Consider the following 25,688-nt stretch of genomic DNA (forward strand, 5'->3'; position numbering starts at 1 on the left):
GTCGTAACGTTTTCTCTGGTGTCCATAGAAATGTTCTCACAAATCACGCAGTTCTGACTTTTCTCCAGTCTACCAAGAAATGTTCTCACAAATCACGCCGTTCTGACTTCTCTCCAGTCTACAAAGAAATATTCTCACAGATCACGCCATAATTCTGACTTCTCTCCAGTCTACATAGAAATGTTATCACATATTACGTCATTCTGACTTTTCTCCAGTCTACATAGAAATATTCTCACATAATACGTCATTCTGACTTTTCTCAAAATATTTTCAAAATTCACGCCATTCTGACTTTTCTCTTCTCTCCATAGAAATGTTCTCACAAATTACGCCGTTCTGACTTCTCTCCAGTCTACAAAGAAATGTTTTTCACATATTACGTCATTCAACTTTTGTCAAGTCTACATAAAATGTATTAGTGCATTACACTATCCTTAAGATTAATCTCTGTAAAAGACGTCACGCTGATTTTGTGATCTCGATGTTTATTCAGTTTCCATAGAAAATGCTCGTTGCTTAAATTCGCGATCCTTTCCATGGACAGTTTAATTTGCTCGATCCTAACATTTGGTCAGTTTCCATAGAAAGTGCTCGTAGATTTCGCGATCCTAACGTTTGTTTAGTTTCCGTAGAAGTGTCTTTATCAACATTCCATATTGCTGCATGTCTACATGAGGTCCCTCGTGTTGTGTTGATATCAACTTGGCGTCCATCACAAGTGTAGCACGTCTCACGATCTGATCAACAATAGAGATGATGCAAATTCTTAGTTTTAACACACAAATTGGTAACCACATGCAATGTACATAAATGTACATATACATGGAACTCGATATTTACGACTGGAACTGTCGCACACCTGTTAAAATACATAATGCTAAGAAATATACATAGGATACTACACTAAAACTAGGACTGAAACGTTATCACTTAATAATACAACTCAAAGCAAGGGAGACAACTACTGTATGCTTCATGCTGCCTCGTAGTCGACATATCAAAGTTTGTAATTTAATATTTTGCGATTGAAGCGTTGATGTTCTCTTTCTGAATATGTTTACTTTTATTTTTCTGAATAACCCGCTGACTTGTTGTTTTATGCATAATATTAACTTCATTTGGCGGCATGCATAGGAAATTCTAAAAAAATAAATTTAAAATTCAGTTTTTATCAATGTGATTATTTTCTACACATAATAGTCTATTGTAATTGTGTTTTAACGATACCTATATCACTTCACGTTTTGTAAAAAGTGATATTCAAAATAATAACTACCAATGTCTTAATAATGTACGAAATAGTAAATTATGCAGCCAAGACATTAGTATTTCTGCGTACACGTGTATGCCGTATATAGAACTATAATAATAATACTACCTGTCCGGGTATTTTGATGAAGACACACTCCTTACATACGTTGCCGTGAATGATGCCCCGTTCGTGTAGGAATGAGAGACTTTTGATGACATATCGTGCGATCTGAAAGGCCTCTGTAGGCGACAGTAGTTGGTCCCGTATGTGCGTTTCAAGGGAAATACATCCATTTCTTTCAAATAATTTACTGAAATATATTTCCTTTATTGCATTCGTCTGCTGCGAATCTGTAAAATAATGAAATGAATCCAAAACATGAAAAATTAAAGTTATTACAGAAAACAATATAAATCGTTCAGTCGTAAATGTTCAATAGATATTTGATTTAAACATATTTTATTGTATCTTAATATATACATGGGAATTGGGCACATGTTATCAAGCTTATATTAAGCCCTTTCTCTATATAATTTTACATACATATAATACATTCATTTTTACAAGATGACATATATTTACATATTTGAGAGAGAGAGAGAGAGAGAGAGAGAGAGAGAGAGAGAGAGAGAGGGAGAGAGAGAGAAAGGGGGGGGGGGGGAAGAGAGAGTCTATTTAAATGAATATAAAGGAAGATATAAATAAAAAAATATTAATAAAAAAATGAATAAACAATTCAAATAAACTATCCCGATGCCGATAGCAGAAGTTCACACTATTCACTTTTCAAAACACTCTACAAGTTAACCATTTCTCCTTCAACATAAGCTTTGTTTGTTTCTTTCTACAATTAATTCAATAAAATAGTTTTATTCGTTCAGAAAATACATTAATCTTACATTGCAAATACAGCCATATAAACGACATATTAAATGTTTTATTTTTTTATCAAGATGTAAGAGTCATCACTTCAAATTGATTGTGGTATAAAACAAACAGCACATCTTACTCTTACTCATAAGTTATAACAGGATTATTGACCTTACGGGTATTACATCTGATGATGTAATCAAAGACGTCTGCATCAGATTGATTATAGAAAATAATATTAGCCCCTGTTCTTTTATAAAAAAATTTTCTATAAACACAAACCAGTTGCAGACGCCTGTGATGTAACCCTCCATTCAGACAATCTACTCGCAACAGATATGGATGCCACTAGTATTTCCCATAAACAACTAACTAATGTTTGTTTTACAGGACCCGCCTTTAACCCTATAATTTACAATAGGTTCTCTGTGTTCACGTTAGGGACACCGACACAGTATATCTACGAGTGATAATTCACAGACGAATATTTCCATAACAATACTTTAATTATTAAAATAGTAATGGCACCCCAGTGTAACAGATGTAACCGAAACGGATTTAAATCAGGCAATCTCATAAAATATTAATGTTAATGTATTTCAGTATAGACCTGGCTGGTTTAAAAGCTTACCGTAAAATTTACGTTGACTGCTCTTCGTAGATCCAAGTATACTACCACGGTCAGTAATATAACTCGTAGAGCTGTGCATAGTCTAGAAATACATATATATGATGAAACGTCAATGGGATCAGCATTAGTTTAGTTCTCGGTATTGAGCAATTCAAAATATTGATAGGTATATGTCTGTGTGAAAAGAATTGTTAGTTTCTATGTGTATTGCAGAACAGCATAGAGATTACCACCTTTGGTGTAAGAAGTATATTGTCCTTCCGGAATACTAGTCTCAACCTGTTTTTATGGATACGTGTTATGTATTATATAACGACCTGCTTTTTCGTCTCATCCATTCGTGACTTTTATTATCGACGTTGCATAGCTAAAATATATTCCTTTGACGATTGTGAAATACACTAAAAACAATTAATTGATAAAGTATAGACCACATGCAGTATATCGTGAGTTGTTACTTTTGTATTATCGGAGGAGTTTTCAAGGATATAGAAAATAAATGCAGCGAACTTATTCGAAATAGTAAACTGCCATTTGTTTAGATGGGAAGCACTGGAGACAGTTGGTATCTACGCGAAGCTTAACAAGACATTTTCATTTCTTAGATAATAACAATAACAAATGAGATACGGATGTTATATACGTACACTATGATGAGAAACGGGTGAATAACTATTAAATCTTACACTAGATGTGGTCTTCTTCCTCTTAATATAAGTATATGTGTACAGGAAAGGATTGATCGCAGAGTTTAAGGGGAGGACTAGTACCATCACCCAGGCGTACACATCTGGGGACACTGCCCCTCCCGTCTGGGACCACACCCCTGAAAATATCATTTTTTATTCAATTATATATAGGTAGGTATGTGATATATTTCACTACAGTGATAAAACCTGTTTTTTGAGCAGGTAGTACAAAGCTCCGTATAGCACGCTATGACAATTTTGAAAATAAAATAATTTAGATTTGACTGGAATTCATGTTGTCGCCATAATTTACAGGGATTTCCATTTTCTGAAAAAAATGATTTATGAGTCTAAATTGGAATCTTGAACTCAATATACGGTATTCCATTATACTGTATCACTGTGTGAATATATCTTAGATATAACGAATATTGCTGAATGTTTTGTCATGTAATTGTTGCATGGGCTAACCATGAAAGTTGGTACCAACGAAATAATTCTTAACTTCCAAACCACGAAAAAAATACACACAGACATTTCAATTTATACAGTAGGCCATACAATTTAAATAGAACATTCAGGGAAATGGTATAATCAGTTCAAATGAAACAGTTAGTTGAATAATAATATTACTATTAATAGTTAATTAGGTTGAGATAATTTCGCGTTCAGGCATAATTTTTTAACACAATACACTGACCTATTACTCCAATCGGAAACCAGCAACAAAAGTCTGTTGCCACGACCAGGAACAAGGATTTGGCGACTTCGATTTCCGTCCTACGGTTCTGGGTAGCTGCCAGGCTACCACTGCCTTTCATAGTTCTATAGATGCATACCTGTGCCATCAAAATTAGAAAGAAAACAAAACTGTTCATTCCGATGAAAATGGCCACAGCATATTCGTCTCCTGGCGAACTCTCTCCGGTGAGGGGCAGTGCCAGGCAAACCCCTGACCTCGAATAGAACTCTCCTTTAAAGTATGTTTGAAAGAATACCTGAGGAGTGACAGCGATTCCAAGTGTTAAAAGCCAAAACACGCTCACCATAATCATAGCACCTCTCCAAGTGAACTTGCGCCTAGATAGAGGGAAGACAATGGCGATGAACCTGTCGACAGTTATCAAGAGGATGATGAAAGTGGACATCTCGCTGGATATCATAGATATTATTCCGGCTGTAGCACAAAGGAAGCTTTCTCTCCACGTTTTGTCGTATGAAACATACCTACCGCTATAGTGAGTGTCAACAGCTGCGATGATCAACATGTAAACCCCCATCAGGAAGTCGGATATGCTCAAGTTGATTACAAACATAGAATAGCTTTTCTTTATATGCTTTCTATCAATAATTGTACGGTATATAATGACAAATATGTTTCCTACCACTGCTGTGATACCAATGATCCAGAGAAACACCCTAAGTACACCGAGTCCTACAAGGTTAGAACACGACGAAATGGACTCTTTTGGCGCGAAGCAATTACCACTAGCCACAGATTCTGGCCGGATACAACACATTTTATATGAGTCTGTGTATAAATATGCTAGACTGTCCAGACCTTTGAAAATGAATTCATGTATTTCAAGTGGATTGTAATGAATATCTAGAGTTTGTAAGTTTCCAAGATTGGCAAATACCCCATTTTGAATGTCTTGGATATGACCTACACTCATATTCAGATAATTCAATGAAGTGAAGTCATCAAAAGTTCCCTGGCGGATTTGTTTTAGATTTGTGTATGTTAATCTTAAATCGCGAAGGGAATGCATTCCAAGAAACGCCGAAATATCGACAGACGTTACCGGATTGTGACTGAGGTTCAGTTGTTTCAATGAGCGCATATCATCAAATGCTTTCCTCGGTATCTCCTCTATCAAATTAAAGGAAAGATCCAAATATTTCAGATCCGTCAAATGTTTCAGCACAGACTGCTGCGGTGCACTAGTTTGCAAGAGCCTGAGTGATGTTTGTGTTATTTGCAGGTTAGATAGGGAAATAAACCCGCGGAAAAAGTCTCTCTCGATGCTGGACAATGGATTATCGCTAATAATAAGTGTTTTAAGTTTTGTTTCCTGAAATGTTTCTCTATACAGTTTCTCGATCCTGTTTGATGATAAATCAAGGTGTCGAAGAGCAGGCATATTCTGGAAGAGTGACTGCCCGTCCACAAGTAAATCCTTGATAGAACAGTCTCGCAACAGGAGCGTAGTGAGAAGCTGGAGTTTGACCGGAACATGTGGACGCAAGGCAGACATATTGGTTTTCAGATCAATCCATCGAGCGTCAGAATGGATCTGATTTATAAGGATGATGTCTGAATGACTTTCACATTTGAAGGTCATTCCGCGACACTCGCAGTTTTCTGGACACTTGGGACTGCAATTAAGTTCATCGTCACCTCGACGACACTGCCGAACTCCATCGCAGAGTTGACTGAAGGGGATGCACTGGTATGTCATACGACATTTGTAGTGTCCATTGCACATTATCCTATCTGAAAAGATAGTTATGTTTTATTATAGATACTACTATAAAGATAGTATTTTCCACTTACTTATCGATACAACATGTTTTCTTACAATTCCGGCAATTATATACAACGAACAAATTACTGTGGAATCCTGGGTACAATCAATATTAAAATAACTTATAAGCTGAACTTGGTGACATGTAATGCAAATATGTATTTGATTTAATTTACTGTATTCAGTTATAGTACCCCTCCGTTATTTTACAGCAACTTATCCTTGTTTTTGGATACCTCGGATGATCTAAAAAGGATTTATTCCAAAGAGGATAAGCACGATATCACAAAGTATGTTTTCTCTCATTTTAGATTGAACTAACCACACGCTAGCTCGTCCTCCTGATTTGGACAGTGACTTCTACCATCACACACGAATCTCTGGTGGAGACAGAATGAACCAGGACACTTGATATAGTTGTCAGGGCACTCGAACTCTCCTGTACATATATATATCAATCCATCAAGCATATCAATAAACATCAATAGCAAGGACCTGAGGTGTTAAGAGTATTTTTGGCATTTCCTCCAAAACCGTTCTTGTTTTGTCACAATAAAAAATAAAATATAAGACTCATGTAAATTTATAAAGTGATACATTGAATGAATTTTGAGATACACCTCTTTGCATTATGCATGTTTTAACGTCGCGGTATGAATTTGACGTCATATGGCTTGTTATATCACTTTTAATTTTCACATATATGTTTCAATCGCGTAGGTAATATTGAAGAAAAAACATGTCAATACACGACATAATTTCAAATAATATATAACTGAGTTTTTAAGAATAATATATATTTCATAACCATAACATGCTATAATGATTTACCACAATTTTCAAGATGAGTCAGGTCTCGACATGCTGTCGGCTCCCCCGTTGGGTCAAAGTCCATCAAACATTTATCTTGTGGATAATAAATCATACCATTTTTGCAAAATTCAGGCTTTGTCGCGTACATTGGATCAACATCCACTGCATCTGCAAAATATCAACTTAAAAGATGGTAACTCACATTACATCCAATTATAAATTGTCTATACACTTAATAGATTGAGATAACCTTAAAGATATAAAAAGGACATAGTCGTCAAGACATGCAAATGTTGTATTGCATGAAATAAAACTGGTCAACATGCATAAAAACATAAACACATGACATAGCACTTAGAATCATGTATTTGTGTTAAGTCATCAAGTTCCTGTGACAGTAATCAACGTAATTGATAATAAGTCTACCAAGCATGATTTCTCAAAATTCTATCATTCCTTCAAAAGATATCGCGAGTAAAGCAATCAGCAAATCAGATCACAACAGCCACATTTACCATGCGCTGAATATGACAAAAAATCGAACTTGGGTGAGGTGTTTAGGTAATAAAACTACCAAGCAAGTTTGATCAAAATCCAATTATTCAATCAGAAGATATCGTGCGGAAAGCTATCAGCCAATCAGATCATAGAAGCATAATTAAATATGCGCGGAATATGACGATTATTGAACTTGAGCAAGGGATTTAGGTAATAAGTCTACCTAGCAAGTTTCATCAAAATCTGATTATTCCTGCAAAAGACATCTTGCGGAATGCAAATCCGGACGGACGGACGGAACGCATTTGTATATTCCCGCCACCTTCGTTGACGGGTAATTATAAAATGGAACATTGAATAATCACATGAATAATAATAAATTTTGTCTGAAAATGTTTAATTGTCTATTCAACCAAAAAAACGCGCATTAGTTACTTCATACAGTTTAAATGTCAAAATGAGAGAGCAGAAAAATGGATTTAAGATAAAGTAATCCAATTTTGTATCCCCTTCCTTAAAATCATCAATTCGTGGGGATTAATTTCTCAGTTCTCACGGGTCCTCGTCATAAAAAGAAATAACATTATTCATGAATTGTTGGCATTTTACAGGAATGTTTAATATTAATGCATGCCTTTAGTACCATATCAAAGTATTCAGTTTTTTCTCTCTTGCATCTTCTAATAAACCGATGAAGTATACTATACAAGGACTTTCAATATCTTGATTGGTCGTCTGTTAAAAAAAAATATTTTCATTGACAACGCCAAATTCGATTTGTCAATATATTAAGCTGTTACATTTGTTTTACCTTCTGTACATATCAGCGGGGATATGCCGATGATGATCATGTGACTAGATCTAACCGTGGTTACAGGAAGATGAGCCTTGTTTGTAATTGCTACCCAGTTGTATGTTTCAGCTGAGTCCGGAGATGATGGAATCTGTGTGTACCTTACGGATGGATTTAACTTGCACCTGAAGACAACATGTACATGTCACTATTGATATGATTAATATCTTATTGAGAATTGCTTATCACATAACTGACTAAATGTGGTGATACACATGGAACTGATAAGAAACATAAGCGATTATACCTAAAACGTGTGCATTTTATAGAAATATCCGTTATTAAGGGACGCGGGTTTTTGTTGCACTTATACTGGAAAATACATCTAAATTGTTACTTATTTTACTATGTTTATGGTTCTAGTGTTTCCTCGTCAGATTTACATTTTTATATATGGATTGGGCTGTCCTTTGTCCAATAGAACTACACGGACCCGTGCATGCCCACGTAGTCATGCGACCAGCATGAGACACTACACTAACAGTTGACTGGTAAAATTGGCAGTGCACCTATTTACTACACTTTTCCGTATGAGTAACTTCGTACACCTTCAACATATTTAGAAATTTAAAGGAACATAAAAATGAAACATACGCTAATAAACGAATACAATGAACCGTAATTGATTCAAAGGTGATTTTCATAGACATATTGGGCAGAACGTTGTGGTCATTCGTAAGCAGGTCTCGATAGTGCGGCAAAAATACCATTTTAATTGTTTCCACTACAGCCGATTTGACACGAGATAACGAGACCACTGAGTGAATGGCGACTTTCCCTTTTCCGTAAAAGTACATTAATGCCTTGTATTGCTTCATGTTGCTATGCATGGTCTAATCAGTTTACACGTAATCATACTGACAAAAACACTGGGAAAACTACAAAATCAGCCATTTTGTCAAGCAGTGGAGACACCATCCTCGGCCCCAGGTGAAAATCGTACGTATTTCGTTATATTTCTTGTAAAACCGAAAACATATCGATCATCTATATGTACTTACTCTGATAATGAGCAATAACCCGAACATCCTTGGACAGAGGCATTCAAAGAGTGTATGTGATCTTTGCTCAAACCGGAAGTCCACTCCACCGAGACTTCATTCCTGGCTCTTCCCATAACATTGCCACAAGTCCGAATGTACTGTACACATGAAGTTGCCTTGGATACCAACATAAGTTGTATTTTCAAATTGATGTAATTTATTGAAGTCATTGTATCTGTACGTACATCTATCCATACAGCATCGGAGATAAGAGGACTGCCAGAATATGTTGACAAAGGCCTTGTTGCTAGTTCTTGTTCGAATGGCCAAGTCGTATCCACGCTGTCAGTCTTTATAGTACAATTCACATTCGTTGCTCCTTCAATACAATAGAAATATAGTAAATATAGGATAATTTATCAGCGACAAAAGTGACGCATAATCATCTGAAAACGTATTGATTATTGAAGTACATATTGTATGTCAAAAATTCAAGATAATTAAAGTCAGATCAGGCTCTCAGATCTGCTATGAACTTGAGATAACAAAGTGTAGTTTGAAGTGTGGATGTAATGAATACAGTGAATATTTCTCAGTCTGAGAGATGAATATTGACTTTGGGCATTTCAAAACCAAATTATCATTTAATATACTATTGATGATTATGCTCATTCTAACACTAAAAATACGGGATTTTTTGGATAAAAAAACCCTTACATTTCTGCAACCATACTGGGAAACTATATTTTTATGGTGTTATATCAAAACATACATATACTTTCATGCATTCATTTTTCATCGCACAATTTACCAATTTAAAACAAATAATACTAGCTTGAAGCTTTTCTTGCAAGAAGTTTTTTAATTGCGTGTTATAACGCGTCATTAAGATAGCAAATCTAGTGATATCTCCGTACGCTATAAATCACTACTCTTGTGAAATTAAAAAGAAGCAACTGCACCAATTGTTAGTATGTATCAAAGCTAACAATAGGCCCTGCTGTTAACATGTAATTTGTGAAGCTGTTTGCCTCTCTATACCCAATATTTGTGTAATATTAATAATAATCACCAATTACACTTCAAGGTCAAAATAGCATCAGTGTTAATACATCAATAAAGTCTAATAGATATACAGTATAATATTCCTAGTGTGTGCTTTAGACACTCGTAAAGGTAACGACATGGCCATTATGCAACATATGAGATTTAAGCTTTAAGCTGAATTAAGCTTTCCTGAAATATGCATTTTTCGCATGTTTTACAAAAATTAGAGAAAAAAACACGAAAAAAACCCAGCTTAACAATAGACATGTCAACAGCAAGGCTCATGGTTAGTCATGAACCATACTTGATGCATCTTCGCTAACCAATGCTTCTGACATAGTCGTTAGTTCTGGCCCTCTAGCGGAGATTCGAAATTACCACACTTTATGCATGACATTTTCGACCAATGAAAACGAGCGTTACCGATATGCTTCTTCTGTGATGTTTACACACATGAAGAGGCTTGTGTCATTTTGATGTTATATGTGATCAATTAATTCTATCAAACAATGTGACTGTTTCCCCAAAGATTGTACGTCTCTGTATTTAGGTAAAATGTCATGACATAGTCGAGAAGGTAGCTATGTACTGGGCGCCGCATGTTTTGTTTACTGCAAAACCAAGCCTGAATGAAAACGCGATTTGATTGGATGCCCTGGGATTCCAGGGTGCGACGATTTAAACACGATTATATCTGCGAAGGATTTGTAACGTTATCAGAAGCCTTGGCTAGCAAAGATGTACTATATGTAACAATTGATTAAGTTACCTCTGTTCAATTGCACTAGAGAAGTCTAGTGATTTATTGGCTTGTAAAACATCACAGGATTTACTATTTAGATGACATTTTGTTACATATGCATTGAAAATTGGTCTCCCCATTAGGTTTGGAATGGTATTCATGTTTATATTAACAACAGCTTTCAACATACAAAAAATGTAACTTTAAAACCATTCCAGCAACCCTGTTTTACATAATCTTCACATTTGACAACACACGCGCAGATCACACACGCATAGAGCGCATATTGTGACATATTTGATGATTATCCATGTTTGTTAATGATGTTTAGTATTGTTGACCCTTGAATATAGTAACATGGCAAAATAAATAACCTACCGTACTGGACAAGTCCCATATTAACGGCGACATTGCTTGTATTTTGTTCTGTTGCATATATCAAACTTCCACATGAGTAAACTCGAGGGAGGCATTGTGTTTCCTGAGTGCTTTCATCTTTATCACTATTACAATCCATCGTCATATCACAGAGTCTGGCGGACGGAAAGATCACGTTTGGATTGGAGCATTTGTAGCTGTATGCTGTCGGGAGGTAGATATTTTCTGGAAAATAAACGTTCTATTTTAGATAAACCAACTATGAAATAATAAACTTTGTGGATGCCCGATATTTTAAGCCTACTTGGTCAGAAATCAATGAAATAGCATCTCCATTTATAACTTTGGTAGCACTTTGGTCCGTCATCAGACGAAAAAGTATGCAAATCAAGGGATGATATTTTTTCTGGCGTGGAGCTCCGGTATTCCAGGGCTGTATCAGTACATATACTAAAATCTGGTGTGGAGCTCCGGTATTACAGGGCTGTATCAGTACATCAGTACATATACTAAAATCTGGTATGGAGCTCCGGTATTACAGGGCTGTATCAGTACATATACTAAAATCTGGTATGGAGCTCCGGTATTACAGGGCTGTATCAGTACATCAGTACATATACTAAAATCTGGTATGGAGCTCCGGTATTACAGGGCTGTATCAGTACATCAGTACATATACTAAAATCTGGTGTGGAGCTCCGGTATTACAGGGCTGTATCAGAACATCAGTACATATACTAAAATCTGGTGTGGAGCTCCGGTATTACAGGACTGTATCAGTACATCAGTACATATACTAAAATCTGGTGTGGAGCTCCGGTATTACAGGGCTGTATCAGTACAACAGTACATATACTAAAATCTGGTATGGAGCTCCGGTATGGAACTCCGGTATTACAGGGCTGTATCAGTACAACAGTACATATACTAAAATCTGGCGTGAAGCTCCGGTATTACAGGGCTGTATCAGTACAACAGTACATATACTAAAATCTGGTGTGGAGCTCCGGTATTACAGGGCTGTATCAGTACAACAGTACATATACTAAAATCTGGTATGGAGCTCCGGTATGGAACTCCGGTATTACAGGGCTGTATCAGTACAACAGTACATATACTAAAATCTGGTATGGAGCTCCGGTATTCCAGGGCTGTATCAGTACAACAGTACATATACTAAAATCTGGCGTGGAGCTCCGGTATTACAGGGCTGTATCAGTACATATACTAAAATCTGGTATGGAGCTCCGGTATTACAGGGCTGTATCAGTACAACAGTACATATACTAAAATCTGGCGTGGAGCTCCGGTATTACATGGCTGTATCAGTACATCAGTACAAATACTAAAATCTGGTGTGGAGCTCCGGTATTACAGGGCTGTATCAGTACAACAGTACATATACTAAAATCTGACGTGGAGCTCCGGTATTACAGGGCTGTATCAGTACAACAGTACATATACTAAAATCTGACGTGGAGCTCCGGTATTACAGGGCTGTATCAGTACAACAGTACATATACTAAAATCTGGTATGGAGCTCCGGTATTACAGGGCTGTACCGGTACATCAGTACCTATACTAAAATCTGGTATGGAGCTCCGGTATTACAGGGCTGTATCAGTACATCAGTACATATACTAAAATCTGGCGTGGAGCTCCGGTATTACAGGGCTGTATCAGTACATCAGTACATATACTAAAATCTGGCGTGGAGCTCCGGTATTACAGGGCTGTATCAGTACATATACTAAAATCTGGTATGGAGCTCCGGTATTACAGGGCTGTATCAGTACATCAGTACAAATACTAAAATCTGGTATGGAGCTCCGGTATTATAGGGCTGTATCAGTACGTCAGTACATATACTAAAATCTGGTGTGGAGCTCCGGTATTCCAAGGCTGTACCAGAACATCAGTACATATACTAAAATCTGACGTGGAGCTCCGGTATTACAGGGCTGTATCAGTACATCAGTACACATACTAAAATCTGGTATGGAGCTCCGGTATTACAGGGCTGTATCAGTACAACAGTACATATACTAAAATCTGGTATGGAGCTCCGGTATTACAGGGCTGTATCAGTACATCAGTACATATACTAAAATCTGGTGTGGAGCTCCGGTATTACAGGGCTGTATCAGTACATCAGTACATATACTAAAATCTGGTATGGAGCTCCGGTATTACAGGGCTGTATCAGTACATCAGTACATATACTAAAATCTGACGTGGAGCTCCGGTATTCCAGGGCTGTATCAGTACATCAGTACATATACTAAAATCTGGTATGGAGCTCCGGTATTACAGGGCTGTATCAGTACATATACTAAAATCTGGTATGGAGCTCCGGTATTACAGGGCTGTATCAGTACATCAGTACATATACTAAAATCTGGTATGGAGCTCCGGTATTACAGGGCTGTATCAGTACATATACTAAAATCTGGTATGGAGCTCCGGTATTACAGGGCTGTATCAGTACATCAGTACATATACTAAAATCTGGCGTGAAGCTCCGGTATTACAGGGCTGTATCAGTACAACAGTACATATACTAAAATCTGGCGTGAAGCTCCGGTATTACAGGGCTGTATCAGTACAACAGAACATATACTAAAATCTGGCGTGGAGCTCCGGTATTACAGGGCTGTATCAGTACATATACTAAAATCTGGTATGGAGCTCCGGTATTACAGGGCTGTATCAGTACAACAGTACATATACTAAAATCTGGCGTGGAGCTCCGGTATTACATGGCTGTATCAGTACATCAGTACAAATACTAAAATCTGGTATGGAGCTCCGGTATTTCAGGGCTGTATCAGTACAACAGTACATATACTAAAATCTGGCGTGGAGCTCCGGTATTACATGGCTGTATCAGTACATCAGTACATATACTAAAATCTGGTATGGAGCTCCGGTATTACAGGGCTGTATCAGTACATATACTAAAATCTGACGTGGAGCTCCGGTATTACAGGGCTGTATCAGTACATCAGTACACATACTAAAATCTGGTATGGAGCTCCGGTATTACAGGGCTGTATCAGTACATCAGTACACATACTAAAATCTGGTATGGAGCTCCGGTATTACAGGGCTGTATCAGTACATATACTAAAATCTGACGTGGAGCTCCGGTATTCCAGGGCTGTATCAGTACATCAGTACAAATACTAAAATCTGGTATGGAGCTCCGGTATTACAGGGCTGTATCAGTACATATACTAAAATCTGACGTGGAGCTCCGGTATTACAGGGCTGTATCAGTACATCAGTACAAATACTAAAATCTGGTATGGAGCTCCGGTATTGCAGGGCTGTATCAGTACAACAGTACATATACTAAAATCTGGCGTGGAGCTCCGGTATTGTAGGGCTGTATCAATACAACAGTACATATACTAAAATCTGACGTGGAGCTCCGGTATTACAGGGCTGTATCAGTACATCAGTACACATACTAAAATCTGGTATGGAGCTCCGGTATTACAGGGCTGTATCAGTACATCAGTACACATACTAAAATCTGGTATGGAGCTCCGGTATTACAGGGCTGTATCAGTACATATACTAAAATCTGACGTGGAGCTCCGGTATTCCAGGGCTGTATCAGTACATCAGTACAAATACTAAAATCTGGTATGGAGCTCCGGTATTACAGGGCTGTATCAGTACATATACTAAAATCTGACGTGGAGCTCCGGTATTACAGGGCTGTATCAGTACATCAGTACAAATACTAAAATATGGTATGGAGCTCCGGTATTGCAGGGTTGTATCAGTACAACAGTACATATACTAAAATCTGGCGTGGAGCTCCGGTATTGTAGGGCTGTATCAATACATCAGTACATATACTAAAATCTGGTATGGAGCTCCGGTATTACAGGGCTGTATCAGTACATCAGTACAAATACTAAAATCTGGTGTGGAACTCCGGTATTCCAGGGCTGTATCAGTACAACAGTACATATACTAAAATCTGGTATGGAGCTCCGGTATTACAGGGCTGTATCAGTACATATACTAAAATCTGACGTGGAGCTCCGGTATTACAGGGCTGTATCAGTACATCAGTACAAATACTAAAATCTGGTGTGGAACTCCGGTATTCCAGGGCTGTATCAGTACAACAGTACATATACTAAAATCTGGTATGGAGCTCCGGTATTACAAGGCTGTATCAGTACATCAGTACAAATACTAAAATCTGGTATGGAGCTCCGGTATTACAGGGCTGTATCAGTACATATACTAAAATCTGGTGTGGAGCTCCGGTATTACAGGGTTGTATCAGTACAACAGTACATATACTAAAATCTGGTATGGAGCTCCGGTATTCCACGGCTGTATCAGTACATCAGTACATATACTAAAATCTGGCGTGGAGCTCCGGTATTACAGGGCTGTAGCAGTACATTAGTACATATACTAAAATCTGGTGTGGAACTCCGGTATTACAGGGTTGTATCAGTACAACAGTACATATACTAAAATCTGGTATGGAGCTCCGGTACTACAGGACTGTATCAGAACATCAGTACATATACTAAAATCTGGCGTGGAGCTCCGGTATTACAGGGCTATATCAGTACAACAGTAAATATACTAAAATCTGGTATGGAGCTCCGGTACTACAGGACTGTATCAGTAGATATACTAAAATCTGGTATGGAGCTCCGGTATTGTAGGGCTGTATCAGTACATCAGTACATATACTAAAATCTGGCGTTGAGCTCCGGTATTACAGGGCTGTATCAGTACAACAGTACATATACTAAAATCTGGTATGGAGCTCCGGTATTACAGGGCTGTATCAGTACATATACTAAAATCTGACGTGGAGCTCCGGTATTACAGGGCTGTATCAGTACATCAGTACAAATACTAAAATCTGGTATGGAACTCCGGTATTCCAGGGCTGTATCAGTACAACAGTACATATACTAAAATCTGGTATGGAGCTCCGGTATTACAGGGCTGTATCAGTACATATACTAAAATCTGACGTGGAGCTCCGGTATTACAGGGCTGTATCAGTACATCAGTACAAATACTAAAATCTGGTATGGAGCTCCGGTATTCCAGGGCTGTATCAGTACAACAGTACATATACTAAAATCTGGTATGGAGCTCCGGTATTACAGGGCTGTATCAGTACATATACTAAAATCTGGCGTGTAGCTCCGGTATTACAGGGTTGTATCAGTACATCAGTACATATACTACAATCTGGTGTGGAGCTCCGGTATTACAGGGCTGTATCAGTACATATACTAAAATCTGACGTGGAGCTCCGGTATTCCAGGGCTGTATCAGTACATCAGTACATATACTAGAATCTGGTATGGAGCTCCGGTATTACAGGGCTGTATCAGTACATATACTAAAATCTGGTATGGAGCTCCGGTATTACAGGGCTGTATCAGTACATATACTAAAATCTGACGTGGAGCTCCGGTATTCCAGGGCTGTATCAGTACATCAGTACATATACTAGAATCTGGTATGGAGCTCCGGTATTACAGGGCTGTATCAGTACATATACTAAAATCTGGCGTGGAGCTCCGGTACTACAGGGCTGTATCAGTACATATACTAAAATCTGACGTGGAGCTCCGGTATTCCAAGGCTGTACCAGAACATCAGTACATATACTAAAATCTGGTATGGAGCTCCGGTATTACAGGGCTGTATCAGTACATCAGTACATATACTAAAATCTGGTGTGGAGCTCCGGTATTACAGGGCTGTATCAGTACATCAGTACATATACTAAAATCTGGTATGGAGCTCCGGTATTACAGGGCTGTATCAGTACATCAGTACATATACTAAAATCTGGTATGGAGCTCCGGTATTACAGGGCTGTATCAGTACATCAGTACATATACTAAAATCTGGTATGGAGCTCCGGTATTACAGGGCTGTATCAGTACATCAGTACATATACTAAAATCTGGTGTGGAGCTCCGGTATTACAGGGCTGTATCAGTACATATACTAAAATCTGGTATGGAGCTCCGGTATTACAGGGCTGTATCAGTACATATACTAAAATCTGACGTGGAGCTCCGGTATTACAGGGCTGTATCAGTACATAAGTACATATACTAAAATCTGGTGTGGAGCTCCGGTATTCCAGGGCTGTATCAGTACATATACTAAAATCTGGTATGGAGCTCCGGTATTACAGGGCTGTATCAGTACATATACTAAAATCTGACGTGGAGCTCCGGTATTACAGGGCTGTATCAGTACATATACTAAAATCTGGTATGGAGCTCCGGTATTACAGGGCTGTATCAGTACATATACTAAAATCTGGTATGGAGCTCCGGTATTACAGGGCTGTATCAGTACATATACTAAAATCTGACGTGGAGCTCCGGTATTACAGGGCTGTATCAGTACATATACTAAAATCTGACGTGGAGCTCCGGTAATACAGGGCTGTATCAGTACATCAGTACATATACTAAAATCTGACGTGGAGCTCCGGTATTCCAGGGCTGTATCAGTACATCAGTACATATACTAAAATCTGGTATGGAGCTCTCGTATTACAGGGCTGTATCAGAACATCAGTATATATACTAAAATCGGGTTTTATCTGTTAAATACACATGTTACTTCGGGGAAACGAAAGAACGTCGTTCTTGATATCTCTACCATGTAACGACTGACAAAGTATTTTTGGAAGAACACGTGTTTATATTAAATAAACATCCTAGTGTGTAATAACTTACATTGTTATATATAAATATATATATATATATATATATAAACAGCAATTAATGTAAATTTGATTCGTGTATGAAGAGTTTTTTTGTTCAGTCGGAAGAGGTCATCTTTTATACTTTTTGCACGAGAACCAACATTTTATTACATTGCCATGTTTCTTTCTTTTCCTCTTTGTTGATTAGTTGACTATGAAGGATTTTGTAAGCAGAGTAAGCCAGTTTAACATTGATTTAGATGAAGGATTGCCAATCACGTCAGGAGAATCACCTCTACAGCAGATATTTGAATATCTTGTAAACACACACACAAAAAAATATATTCCAGAAGATAATTAGAATTTCTAATTCCTTTTGATATTAACAGAGTTCTTAATGTCATTTACAATTTCCTGCCAATAAAGATTAATTGATTCAGATGTGCAACTACCTCTGGTATAAAACCGAATCGACAAAGGTGATAATTTCCGATCGATTCAGATGTGTAAATAGCTCTGGTATTGAACCAGGCCAGAGTGAGATTAATCATTATTATGCAACACTGAACTAAATAGATGTACCAGGTTGTCGAATCATTTACGATGTCATATAATATTTACTGTCATTTTTATTTGGCAAATGGTCTAGATAGCAATATCTTATTTTTAAATTATGTGTTAGTTTGTTTTAAAAAACAGGATATAATTTTTCAAAACTAAGGCAGATTTTTATGGATTTTATTTGATCAGTAAAATAAATTAAAGACAATAGTTTACGATTAGGAAGTACGGCGTATAGAATGTTCATGTATATGATGAGAGAGCAACATCACTTAGAATAAGTAGGATATATGGCTAACACCATGTTCATTGTCATTTTGTATAGTATGAGTTTGTGTTTTTTGTTCTAGGTTTGGTATGGTTTGTAATGTGTAACTTACCGTCAACATTTATGGTTTTGTGCTAGGTTTGGTTTGGTTTGGTTTGTATTGTTTAATGTCCTATCAACATCTATGCTTTTGTTCTAGGTTTGGTTTTGATTTGGTTTGGTTTTGTTTGGTTTGTTTAACGTCCCATCAACATCTATGATTTTGTTCTAGATTTGGTTTGTTTTGGTTTCTGTTGTTTAACGCCCCATCAATATTTAAGACTTTGTTTTATGCTTGGTTTTCTAATTGTTTAACGTCCCATCGACATCTATGATTTAAATTTTGGTTTGGTTTGGTTTGGCTGATATTGTTTAACGTCCCATCGACATCTATAATTTTGTTCTAGGTTTGTTTTGATTTGGTTTATATTGTTTAACATCCCATCAATATCTACGATTTTGTGCTTGGTGTTGGTTTTGTTTGGTTTGTATTGTTTAACGTCTCATCAACATCTACGATTTTGTATTGGGATCGGTTGCAATTGAAGTGACCAAAAGAACATGGGTTTGAATTATCCTTGAACAATTATTTTTGTCATTATATATTATAAGATACCAAAGACAAGAAGAAATATGGTAAGAATAACGGCTTACAAACGAGGATGATCATTGTCATTCGATACTTACACTGGTATTCCAGATATATTGTTGTCTTTAAATGTTAAAACAACAAGACGTTAAAATAATATATTTTGAAATTAATGTAAGACGGATTGCATGAATGTTTTTCCCATTTGAAATCTAAATTAATTATTGAGATAATGTAAAGTTACATATGAATATTTAACCATTCTGTAATTATCAATATCAAATTTAAACGTCTTCATATGGATATTTAAAAGCTAAATCTTTTATTCGTTTTAAATGTAATAGTCTATCGAAAAAATACTATTGAATAATCGTTTATAGATACTATTATGAGTAAAAGGTATGTTGAAAAATAAACTCATCTAATAGCATGGTAATCGGACGTCAATATGTACATGGAAGCTTCTCTACTTTGACTGAAAAGTAAACCTACCTTTACAAAGAGTATCAGCCTCGTCACTGCCATCAGCACATTCAATTTCTCCGTCACAAACATCATACGGCGGTATGCACTGCCTGTTATTGCACTGCCAGTGGTCGGCACCGCACAGAGGGTAGACTGTATTAGACAGATTAGATTAATACATAGATGGAACACTATTACACAGAGGGTAGACTGTATTAGAAAGATTAGATTAATACATAGATGGAACACTATTACACAGAGGGTAGACTGTATTAGAAAGATTAGATTAATACAGAGATTGCTGAATGTTACAGAGATGATAAACCATTGCAGAGATGGTAGATTGTTAGAGAGATGGTAGACTGTCTCAGATATGGTAGACTTTTACAGAGATGATAAACCATTGCAGAGATGGTAGATTGTTAGAGAGATCGTAGACTGTCTCAGAGATGGTAGACTATTACGGAGATGGTAGACTATTACAGAGAGGGTATATTATTACAGAGATGGTAGACTATTACAGAGATGGTAGACTATTACAGAGAGGGTATATTATTACAGAGATGGTAGACTATTACAGAGATGGTAGACTATTACAGAGAGGGTAGACTGTCTCAGAGAGGTAGACTATTACAGAGAGGGTAGACTATTACAGATAGGGTTGATTATTACAGAGATGGTAGACTATTACAGAGATGGTAGACTATTACAGAGATGGTAGACTATTACAGAGATGGTAGACTATTACAGAGATGGTAGACTATTACAGATAGGGTTGACTATTACAGATATGGTAGACTATTACAGAGATGGTAGACTATTACAGAGAGGGTAGACTGTCTCAGAGAGGGTAGACTATTACAGAGAGGGTAGACTATTACAGAGAGGGTAGACTATTACAGAGATGGTAGACTATTACAGAGAGAGTAGACTGTCTCAGAGAGGTAGACTATTACAGAGAGGGTAGACTATTACAGATAGGGTTGATTATTACAGAGACGTTTGATTATTACAGAGATGGTAGACTATTACAGAGATGGTAGACTATTACAGAGATGGTAGACTATTACAGAGATGGTAGACTATTACAGAGAGAGTAGACTATTACAGAGAGGGTAGACTATTACAGAGATGGTAGACTATTACAGAGAGAGTAGACTGTCTCAGAGAGTTAGACTATTACAGAGAGGGTAGACTATTACAGATAGGGTTGATTATTACAGAGATGGTAGACTATTACAGAGACGTTTGATTATTACAGAGATGATAGACTATTACAGAGATGGTAGACTATTACAGATAGGTTTGATTTTTACGGAGATGGTAGACTATTACAGAGAGGGTAGACTATTACAGATAGGGTTGATTATTACAGAGATGGTAGACTATTACAGAGACGTTTGATTATTACAGAGATGATAGACTATTACAGAGATGGTAGACTATTACAGAGATGATAGACTATTACAGAGATGGTAGGCTATTACAGATAGGTTTGATTTTTACGGAGATGGTAGACTATTACAGAGAGGGTTGATTGTTACATTTATTTTGTACATCATCATTGTTTACCATATACAAATATGACATGATAAAAGTCTAGGAATGTGACATACTACAGTTGTCCTCGTCCGACCCATCAGCACAGTCTTTGTAAAAGTCACACACATTGGAAGCCGATACACAGCCTCCACAGTTGCACTGGAAACTCGTCCCGGAACACTCTGGTCCTGTAGGAAAAAATCAACTCTCTGTATAAAGAAGGGCCGCAGTATAACATGTATCTTTAAACTGATGTTGTCAATTAAGGATATATAATGTAAATGTGTTCTTCATTAAAGCACGATAAATCCACATCGATACAGTTATCTTATTCTGCAAAAGATATGTACCAATTCAATAACACTAAATATACAACAAAGCCAGTATATCGACATTCTTCTGGATAATAAGCAAAAGTATACCCGGCTACGTCAGCTGCACAGAAATAGGACTAATGCCTATACTATTGATGTTGGCTGAATAGGGCAAATTTGGATTTGTCGCATTGTTGCCATGAAATCGGGAGCACAACCAATTTTAAGTTTAGTCCAAATGCTTAGTCGCCGCGAAAAGGTGTCATTTATTTTTGCCGCTATTTAGCTGTATCTTTTACCTTGTTTTTTGCGTTATGTTGAAATGGCCATTTCCTAACAACAAATGTGAAACTCTCCATTTTAGAAAAATATAATGAGCATATGCGACAAAAGTTATCAGAATATTGTCTACAAAAAAAAGAGGACAATATGCAGCTCGTTAATTAGAATGGCGCTCACTCGCTGCCACAAACTGGGTTTTTTAAGAATTATTTACTTTTTTCACTTTGTTCTGGCGATAGTGATTTTTCTGCCATCATGCTTCCACAACAATGTGAAAAATGTAAAATGTTTATCATCGATACTCACAACAGAGGTTTAACAAGATACATATGAGAGGAATAAAAAGCTATTATCACTTAATTGGTTCCCTTATTACTTTTGACTCTAATTGAAATAGCGATGGTAATGAAATGATCGTTAAACAACTTTCGATCATAAACTACTTATTATCATCAGCAGGCCATGGAATATTCCGTAAATATCATTGACAATTTTGTTCAACTATCAGTACGTCATGGAATATTAATAAAAAAATCCATAATGATATCACATTTCACCATTTACGACACTGGCCAGGGATGTTTTTAAAAGAGGACGGCATACCACAGTTATCTTCGTCTGACTGGTCCCAACAATCGCGGAGCGTATCACACACAAACTCGCTAGATATGTACTCTCCGGACTCCGTACATCGGAACAACTCTTTGTCTCCATCATATGTAGTGTTTCCGGGAACGATAATAATCCCTGTGAAATAGTCGTATTTATCTTAATACAACTATTAATAAAATGGTCAAATACAATAGCAAACAGATAATATGTATAACAAGAAATCCTACTCTGATGACAACAACGCTAGAATATGAGCAAACTATATATTTCCATGGAGACCTCCGGGAAGGTACGAGCAGAACTAGACTTGATATTCTGGAAAGACGTGCGTTTTTTGCTTCATTGAAGACCATCTAATTAAAATCTTGACGGTCATTCTCACTAAGTTACATGAGCATCTAACAACATCCCATAAGAGGTCATGTCCGGGTGACCTTTTGGATAAGCCAATCAAATGACTACCTCCAGAAACTTCGAAGTGATTTTTTTTGTGCGAATTAGCATGACTAGAGTGCATAGCTTACATAATCTGTCAATTTGTTTCAAGTCATTTCGTCCCACCATGCATATAGGTATATATATGCTGTGTCGAAATGGTTTGCTTCAGATGCATGTTCTGACGATACGGTTTGCTTCAATGACATCGCCCTGAAAGTGAAATACACATATCTCAAAGGGCAACAGAACTTGACCTCTTACGGGATGTTGTTAGATGTTAATGTAACTTAGTGCGATTTACCATCTGGATTTTAATTGGATTGCATTGACGACATCCGCGATACATATCTGTGATATATTTGGGTTCGGTAATATCCTCAAAATGATAATCAGATTGTCTGCAATAGAACCAACTGACAAGAGACACGCCCGACTTCACATCGCAGAAATTGAATATGATACTGGTAGACTTTACAATGGTCGTTATCATTCTACACCAATCAAAATCCTGTTTTTAGTTTTAGTCCGTCAAAAATCGACATCTATCACGGTAATCGTGATGGTAGGAACAGAGCCTTAAAATTTAAACAACTGGATAAGTCAAGACCGTAGGAAGAGAAAGCAGGGCTGTTGCTATCTAGAAATTGTAAATGAATGTTTTTGAATTAAAATCATTACGTTTATCATAAAGGGTTGCATAAAAGACGCATATGACGCTTTATTACCTTTCACAACAATTGAGAGTTTGACAGCTACAGCTACAGACTAAAAACCTAGTTGTCCCAGATGGTTACGTTGTAAGTAATGCTCGAGGCAATGTTGAATAGTCTTTCGTGTCCTTGCTGTCTATTTCATTAGGGTTTGTCCGATTAACATGGCTTATATTTTTTTTTACTTAAAGACAACTAATCTGACATATCTACAGGTAAGTGATATAGGCATTTGCAAGGTCTATGCTACCTGTATTGAAAAGCTACTCAATGTAATCAGACTGGTATGAACACAAAAATAAGACGGTTAACAGAGGGTCGCAGTTTGTTCACATGGGAATGTCAGAGATCACTTGTTAGATCCTGTCTCAAAAGTAAATTAATTTGTCAAGATTTCATCCCCGGTGTATTGCCCTCTTGCACAATCACGGTACTGGTAAAGTCATTTGCCTTTCTTGAAAAACATAATTCTCAATATATGAAAGTTTTTTAATGGGAATGTAAAATGCTTTATTTTTATAGAAGCGTCGTTCTGAATGTGTGGATCAATACAATTAATAAACAAAAAATTCTTTGAAGGTCGTGAAAATCTGCATACCACTGAGTACCACAAGTATTTCCAATTTGACCTTGACTTAAGACTTCGTGCCAAGCAGAAAGTATTCTTATGTAACAACACCATACCTGCAACATTTTGCTGTGTTTGCCACTCGCAAGCGACGTGCTGTGTATTTATCCATTGCCACACCCTTTCAGTGTCCATATGGAATTTGATCCCGAGCGCTAAAGGAACATCCTCTTCCAAACACCTTTTACATGCTGTCGCAGATCGCGAATGACCAAACCTTAATGATTCATATAGAACATAAATCAAACAACGAACAATGTATTTTGGCTTTATATATATTTATAGGACGATAGGACAGACGGAAACGGAAGCGCGCGGGGGGGGGGGGGGGGGGGGGGGGGGGGGGGGGGTGTCTGTATGACTGTGTATTTTGTACAGTAACTATGCCTATATCCGCGTTGACCTAAACAACTTTTGTTCTACGAAAGGGACAATTGATTTATGTATCATACTAAATATTGGTTTTTCACCAAATGTTTCATTGTCTTCGAAGACAATGTATGAAGTCACTATGTTACACTGAATGTTTTAATGTAATAACTAAGTACTTGTTTGTATTTCATTCAACGTATTAAACCAGTGAATAGTTGCGCAGTGATGTTCGTCAGCTATTGGTACATATAAGCACTTTGTTTAGATTAGTACTGAGTTGTATCTATATGAGAAGATATTTCGTGACCTTCCTCCATTCCACGTGTTGATGTAAAGAGATATTTCCTTCTGGTGCATCTCAGATTTTCATGAACTTTGTTCTAATTACTATTTGCTTTTCTTCTAGCAGAAGTAGCATGCAAGTATTTTTTGATGAAAATTAACGTAATGACGACTCCTCTGAATTAAAAATATAAGCTGAAAACCATTTATTATATATTAACATTTACTTTTTGAATTAGGTTGACTACTTAGGCTGTCAGTAAGTTAACAATGGGGAAAATACGTCGAATTAGCAATACAATAGACGTTGGTAAAGAGGAATGTAATTTTCTATATTATCAACTCGGGCCAATGAACACTTATATAGTAGTGACTAATGTAAAAGATTTAATACCAATCGACAAACGTTAGGGATGTACCATCACTCCACGTAAAGTCTTTCCATAACATAGTATTGGCAGATAGAGTCAAACCTGTCAAATAAAAACGCATTGTCAATGTCATATTTCTGTCAGGTTTTAGAACTATACTTAATCTTTTGCTATGAATTCTGAAAAGAATAATTCTGG

The 25,688-nt window shown here is 37.0% G+C and overlaps 1 protein-coding gene across 1 annotated transcript in view; it reads right to left on the reverse strand.

Annotated features, from left to right (window-relative positions):
* Positions 1–304: 304 nt before the first annotated feature.
* LOC117338985 overlaps positions 305–25,688 on the reverse strand; it is a 39,773-nt gene continuing 14,389 nt past the window's right edge. The window contains exons 5-18 of the mRNA XM_033900350.1: positions 25,539–25,592; positions 22,681–22,824; positions 21,556–21,669; positions 19,967–20,092; positions 11,288–11,512; positions 9,139–9,499; positions 8,096–8,262; positions 6,805–6,954; positions 6,296–6,412; positions 4,146–5,942; positions 3,443–3,582; positions 2,757–2,838; positions 1,382–1,605; positions 305–740 (exon numbers count right to left, since the gene is read on the reverse strand). Of these exons, the coding sequence (XP_033756241.1) occupies positions 612–740; positions 1,382–1,605; positions 2,757–2,838; positions 3,443–3,582; positions 4,146–5,942; positions 6,296–6,412; positions 6,805–6,954; positions 8,096–8,262; positions 9,139–9,499; positions 11,288–11,512; positions 19,967–20,092; positions 21,556–21,669; positions 22,681–22,824; positions 25,539–25,592 (3,830 nt within the window). The 3' untranslated portion in view covers positions 305–611. The remainder of the gene's footprint in view (positions 741–1,381; positions 1,606–2,756; positions 2,839–3,442; positions 3,583–4,145; positions 5,943–6,295; positions 6,413–6,804; positions 6,955–8,095; positions 8,263–9,138; positions 9,500–11,287; positions 11,513–19,966; positions 20,093–21,555; positions 21,670–22,680; positions 22,825–25,538; positions 25,593–25,688) is intronic.

Source organism: Pecten maximus, chromosome 12, assembly GCF_902652985.1.
Source record: "Pecten maximus chromosome 12, xPecMax1.1, whole genome shotgun sequence".
NCBI lineage: Eukaryota > Metazoa > Mollusca > Bivalvia > Pectinida > Pectinidae > Pecten > Pecten maximus.